This window comes from Marmota marmota, unplaced genomic scaffold (assembly GCF_001458135.2).
Source record: "Marmota marmota marmota unplaced genomic scaffold, marMar, whole genome shotgun sequence".
Classification (NCBI taxonomy): domain Eukaryota; kingdom Metazoa; phylum Chordata; class Mammalia; order Rodentia; family Sciuridae; genus Marmota; species Marmota marmota.
This window is the reverse complement of record NW_025999927.1, coordinates 1,043,935-1,050,102: the sequence shown is the minus strand read 5'-3', so window position 1 is coordinate 1,050,102 and position 6,168 is coordinate 1,043,935. Positions and strand designations below refer to the sequence as shown.

General features: G+C 55.5%; 1 protein-coding gene across 1 annotated transcript in view; it reads right to left on the bottom strand.

Moving 5' to 3' along the window:
- Window positions 1-1,931: 1,931 nt before the first annotated feature.
- The window catches only part of Capn9 (calpain 9), a 29,213-nt gene continuing 24,976 nt past the window's right edge, over window positions 1,932-6,168 (bottom strand). Inside the window, exons 18-20 of the mRNA XM_015504375.2 lie at window positions 5,301-5,417; window positions 3,118-3,176; window positions 1,932-2,107 (exon numbers count right to left, since the gene is read on the bottom strand). Coding sequence (XP_015359861.1) covers window positions 2,081-2,107; window positions 3,118-3,176; window positions 5,301-5,417 — 203 coding nt within the window. The 3' untranslated portion in view covers window positions 1,932-2,080. The remainder of the gene's footprint in view (window positions 2,108-3,117; window positions 3,177-5,300; window positions 5,418-6,168) is intronic.

Here is a 6,168-nt window from a genome sequence, read left to right as displayed (position 1 = left end):
CTCCTTAGTAGGGTCTCCAGGACTGCCTCAGGCGGCGTACCGCCAGGCCTTCCCTTCCAGCCTTCAGGCACAGCCTGCCGCTGCGCTTTCTCACCCAGGGCTGTGGGCAAGCACGGCTGCCTTCTTCCTGCCTGTGGGGGAAGCATCTGGTCTTTTGCTCTCCACAGATGCCCTTTATGAAGCTGGGACAGCTCTCTCCTATTCTACCATGGGAAGGACTTTTCTGTGTTGTTTGAGACCATCTTGTGGGCTCTGTCCTTTGTTCCATTTGTATGTTACAGTCACTGACTTGGGGACATAAACCACCCTTGTCTTCCTGGGACCCACTGCCTCCCTTCTTTTCATGCTGCTGGGTTCCGCCTGCAGCATTGGATCAGCACTTTTGCCCGTGGCTGGGGGTGGGTCAGTGGTAGAGCACCATCTAGGCTTCGCGGGGCCCTGAGAAAGAGCTGCTGCACTGTGAGGACCCAGCCTGGGCCCAGCTTCTCCAGGGCAGTGCTGACCCCCCAGATGATCTGGACGGTCGTCCCTCTCCCTGTCTGTCCTGACGGAGTAGTGTCAGACTGGCACTACTTCAAACGTAACCAAATTCACCAGGGAAGGCAGCCAGGCCTGTGCTTTTCTTCATGGGAACATTAAAGCTGTGATTTCAGGTTCCTTATTGTCTGGGTCTATTCAGGGTTCTGTCTCCTCAGGTCGGGACTTTCCATGTCACCTGAGCTGCTAGTTGGTGGCATGAAGCTGTTCCTGACACACACTTCTCCCCCTGGGGTCGGCATAATGCCTTTGTTAGTTTCTTTCTCTCTTTTTCCTTGGTTGGTTTAGTTTAAAAAAAGAAATCAATTTTGTTGATATTTTTAAAGAACAAACTTTATCTCCTTGATTTTTTCTGTTGTGTTCCATTTTCTAGTTGATTTCTGCTCTGACCTATGTCTTTTCCTTTTGCTTTCTTGGGTTTGATCTTCCTCCCCCTCTGTTGAGATGGAAGCTTATGCTGTTGGTTTGAGGACTTTCTGTATTTCTGAGTGCTACTCTAGCCCTGTGTTGTTAAATTTGATGTGTTATATTTTTGTTTTGTTTAGTTCAAATTATTTCCAAACTTCATTGTGATTTTTTTCCCCTTTAACTCATGAATCTTTTAGAAGTTTCTTTTTCTAGTTCTAATTGAATTCCTTAGTAGCTGGGAAATGTATTCTGAATGATTTAAACTCTTTTAAATATTTTGAAACTAGCTCCGAGGCCTCGAGTGTAGCTCTCCAGCCTCAGTGTGCGCTCATTGCTTTGGGGCAGACGCTCCACCAATGTCAGTGAGCAAGTTGTTTGGGGGCCTGTGAGGCCTTCTGCATCCTTGCTGACCTTCTGTCCAGTGCTCTGTTAATAATTAAGAGTGGAGCCTGGCACGGTGGCCACACCTGTAATCCCAGAGACTCAGGAGGCCGAGGCAAGAGAATCGTATGTTCAAGGCCAGACTCAGCAACTTAGTGAGGCCCTAAGCAACTTAGTGAGACCCTGTCTCAAAATAAAAAATGAAAATGTCTGGGGTGTGGCTCAGTGGCAAAGCCATCGGCTTCTCCCGCCCCAGGCTTGGGGCACAGAGAGACTCTGCTTGGACAGGCTATCTCAATCACCAGCTCCCAGAGGGGAGCCATCTCCATGTGGACCCGTTGGGGGTAGAGGAGGTGAGCTGATGTCACCCTGTAGGGAAGCACCTTCCCTGGAGAGTTGTCTCACACACTCAGTATTGACACTGTTCTGTAAGGTGTCTGAGGGGGTGGCCACGGCACACTGGAGCCAGGACCCTCGTGTCAGGGCCGTCTTGTGAATGGGAGGAGTGGGACATGGAGGGAGAAAATGCTAGCAGAGCCTGGTCATGGGCACAGGTGCCTCTAAGAAGGCAATGATCTTACGAAAAAGCAGCACAGAGTCCGAGAGAATAGCAGAGATTTCATTCTCCCAGGTGGGCAGTGGGCGTGGAACAAGGGAAGGAGAGAGCCCTGGGCGAGACCATCCACCAGGAGCAGCACTGCAGTCCACCTTCCGAAAGTGGACAGCTGGACAGGTGCCTCCCACCAGGGCAGCCTCAAATGTTCATTGTCAAGTTGATGAACTGGAAGCAGAGAGAGAGAGAGGGATGAGGGCTTATCCCCCCACGTAACTCCAGAGAGTACGATGGGACCAGAGAGCATGACAGGGACAGTGGAATATCCTCTCTCCTTTCGAGGGGCAGCCTCACTCAGGCCCCATGACCAGGGCAACAGAAAGCAGCTTCCCCTTTGCAGGGTCCCCTGCCTTCAGGAGGGAGGCAACCCTCCATCACAGCAGGGCTGCGGGAGCGACTGGGGCTCGTCAGCAGTGGCCTGGTGGGCAGGAGGTGGACTTCCTCTCACCCCTCTCCAGGGTCCCCGCCTTGCTTCCCACCGGGCTTGTCATGGCAGCATGATGCCTATGCACAGCTGTGGGGAGTCCTCTCTCCCTCCCTGGCAGGGAACCTGCTTCAGTTCCCAAACCTCACATATGCAGGAATCACAGGATCCCGTGAAACAAGATTCCGATGCCTTGGTCTGGACTCTATGTTTCTAACCTGCTTCCTCGGGCAGGGCTGGCCTCCCATGCCGCAGCAGGGCAGCTGGGAAAGGTCCTCTGGGGGGGTGCACTGAAACCCCAATGCTCCTTCCGAGATTTGGAAAGTGGCCCATGCACTCCTAGCCCAGCATCCTCCCTGGGGGCGCCTTGGGTCTGAAGTGCGGAGGTGCACACACAGGCGTGCGCCCAGGGCAGCCATAGGACCACCTGGGCGGGGGAGTGGAGGGAGGGAAGTTGGGAGCAGGCCGGCCAGGAGCCCAGGCGGCAGGAGCCAGGGAGGGCGCCAGCATGCTAGGTGGTTCATTTCTAAGACCCAGTTTCCACCTCTGCAGAATGGGGCGCTATGGGCACTCAGCAGTGGATTTAACCTTGACAGTGACCCTGTGAGCCAAGTGAAGAGTGCCTTAGAGCTGTTGGGCACTGTGTTATCTCAGCCACCCACAGGAACTCCAGGCCTCTCAGGAACTGTGCATTTGGCGCGTTTCAGGAGATGTGCTCTGCGGGGCCCTGGGCAGAAGGCTGTGTCGTACGTACCTCGTTTATGTTGAGGTGGATGAAGTCCTTGTTCTTCATACGGAGTGCCTGGAATACCCCTGCCAGGAGAGAGGAGGAGTTTCCCAGCCCCAGGGCCAGCCTGGGCTGACTGTGGGGAGCTGCTCCCTCTAGTGGGAATCAGGGGTCTTCTGGCACAGCAGGCAGGACCGTGCTGGCCAGTGCTGGCCTCTACCCTATGCCAGTCTGCTGGCCAACTCCTGGGTCCAAAACATCTACCTGTCCTAATCCTTGGGGTTACAGACCCCTTGAAATCCATGACCCCAGAAAACAAGTGCCTGTATCCAAGGTTTTACTGAGTCTGAAAGCTGTTCTGTGTCTAATCCCTCATGGGAGGGGGCACTTGGGGCTGTCACAGGACAGGCAGCAGGGGCAGCAGGGAGAGCAGGCTGAGCTGGTTGGGGTCATCATGTGTGTCCCCAGGCCTCAGCCTCCCACTTTAGAAAGAGCTGACCACTCCTGGCTTCAAGTTTTCACGTGAGGACAGAGTGGGGAGAGGGGACTGACTACTGCGGAGCAGAGAGACGGGGAGACCCAACAACCAAGTGACCTGAGTCCAGATCCCGGGTGGCCAATGAGCAGTCAAGAGGCCACTGGGGATTCCAGCATGGACTGGCACTAGGTAACGTCGAGGGTCCCTGAGAACTTGGTCAGGTATGCAAATGGCAGCTCCATCTTGCAAGGCCAAGTCTACTGGCTGGAAAAATCTCCAGAGGGGAGGGCAGGCCCGAGATGGGTTAGCAACCCACTTGGGGGAAAGGATGTATTGGGGACATGGGGGGGAAGTCGCAGGTGATGAGTGTTAAGGCTAAGTGTTGTGCACAGGATGCAGACCTGCTGCTGTCCCCCCACATCTCTCTAAAGTGGCCGTGGCCACATATGGCCTGCTCCTGTGGCTTTCCTCCCCTCTCCATGGTGCTGGGGACAGAGCCAGGGGCCTCGTGAGTGTGGGTAAGGGCTTTGCCTGGAGCCACACCCTGCCTCTGTCTGGATTGTCTGAGTTCCCACAGGGGCTGTAGCAGAGTTTGGGAAGCTCTTTGTGGGGTTTTATTCTTTCCATGCAGTGGATGTTGCAGCTGTCTGATGGGAAGTTGAAATGGCCTGGGAAGCCTTGGGCCCTGCTCCCTGGTGCTCCACAGAACACGCTGAGGGCCCCGTGGTGGGGAGGGTCAGGCCTGAGCGGTCCAAGAAAGGAGAAGCCATGCACCCCCAGCCAGAGCAGCACTAGGCTAAGCCTCCTGGCTGCAGCCAGGAGGAGGGGAGAAGGGACAAATCTCCAATTTCTAGGGTCAGCTCTGCCCACCCTGTGTGTCTATGCCATCTTTATAGGTGGTCCCTTCTCCACAGCTGCTGGTGACCTGGGCCAGCATTCAGGCCCAGCTGGCTTGGCCCCTTCAAGCCTCCTGCATCAGGCCTCAGCCCACCCTGAGCCTGCGGGTCACAGAAACAAGCTTCAGGCAATCAGAACTGTCACCTGCCTAACAGAGCTGTAGCACCGTGCCACAGAGACCCCTCCTTGCTTTACCAGGTGCCGTGAGGTCACCCATCGAGCTAGCAAATGCCGAGAAGTACCAGATACATAATTTGCAAGACTCATGCAAAATGGAAGACTAGGGCCTCTGGTTCAAAAGTCAAGACCTTCAGGATGGTGACTTCAGAGCATTTAACTCAGCACAAGGTGCCTTGGAGACATGGTCCCTTTGTGCTTGGATGGCATGCTTGAGCTGCCCGGGACACATGCAGTGTCCCTTCTTAGCCATCCTGTAAAGGAGGTGGCTGCAGCCTCAAACAGCACCTACACATAATCTCTGTCCCTTTTGGTGGGACAAGTCTCTTTTGAGGTAACTGGGTCCATGAGGGAGGGAAGAGGGGACCAAGATTCTGATTCTGTACATTGTTGGGACCTGACCTGAGGTGGGAGCTTCCCTGGGATGGTGGGGCACGAGCCCACCTTGGCCTAGTGTCCTCACACAGACAGGACAGGTGGGGAACAGGGATCTCTGGACGTTGTACATGACACTGCACCTGTCCTGGGCAGCCACATGGGTCATGTGTCTCATAGCTCCCAATGGCCCTGTGGGTCTGTCTGCCATATTTGCTGGTTGCTTGTATGTGCTCATGAAGGGTAACCAGACCTGGGGTGGACCCGGGTGGAAGACACTCACGGCTTGCATTCTCCAGCCGGACCAGGCAGTTGAGGAAGTCGTCCAGGTCCAGCTGAAGCCCCTCGTCGGCGTACCTGAGGATGATGAGCTGCAGGAGGCGGCTGCTGAGCTGGAAGCCTGTGGAGGAACAGGAGGCCCCAGGACTGGCTCAGCCCAGAGGACCACACTGTGGGCCAGGGAGTCCCATGTGGCCAGGGAGAACTGGCCAAAGGAGCGTGTTCTGCCTGGCAAGGTGAGAGCTTCCTGGTGGGGGCCTGGCTTGGTTTGGGTGGCATGGAGGTGTCTGCCAGGACGGGCAGGTGCTCATAGGCGCTCTGACACTGTGGGCTTAGTGAGCTCTCGGCTTTGGTTTTTCACCAACATCACCCCTGGGGTCTGGTCTACCTTCCAGGAGGCTTCCTGAGGCACCTTCCCAGTGGTCAGTGTCTGAGCCCCATGCTGAGTCCTGCCAGCCTCCCCTCTGGTTCTGTCTGAGCTCACTTCTGGCAGGTCCTGTCCTGAGGATTCCAGGGTGGCACCTGGTATGACTGACTCTCCAGGGTGTTTTAACCCAAGGGCAAGGGGGCTAGAAATGGTCCTGAGAGGACATGCTGCTTGCTGATTCCTGCACACCCATGCTGGAGGGACAGTGCCTGGCTGCAGCCAGGAGGCTTGGCCTAGTGCCGCTCTGGCTGGGGGTGCACGGCTTCAGTGTCCTCATTTGTCAAATGCTGGGTTCAAGGTGTCTGAACACCTGGAAAACCCTGTAGCATGTTTAGCACTTTGATGTCTAATCATATGCAACTTGTTTATTTTGCAGTGCTGGGGATGGAACCCAGGGCCTTGCACATGCTCAGGCAGACGCTCACCACTGAGCACTCCAGCCCTG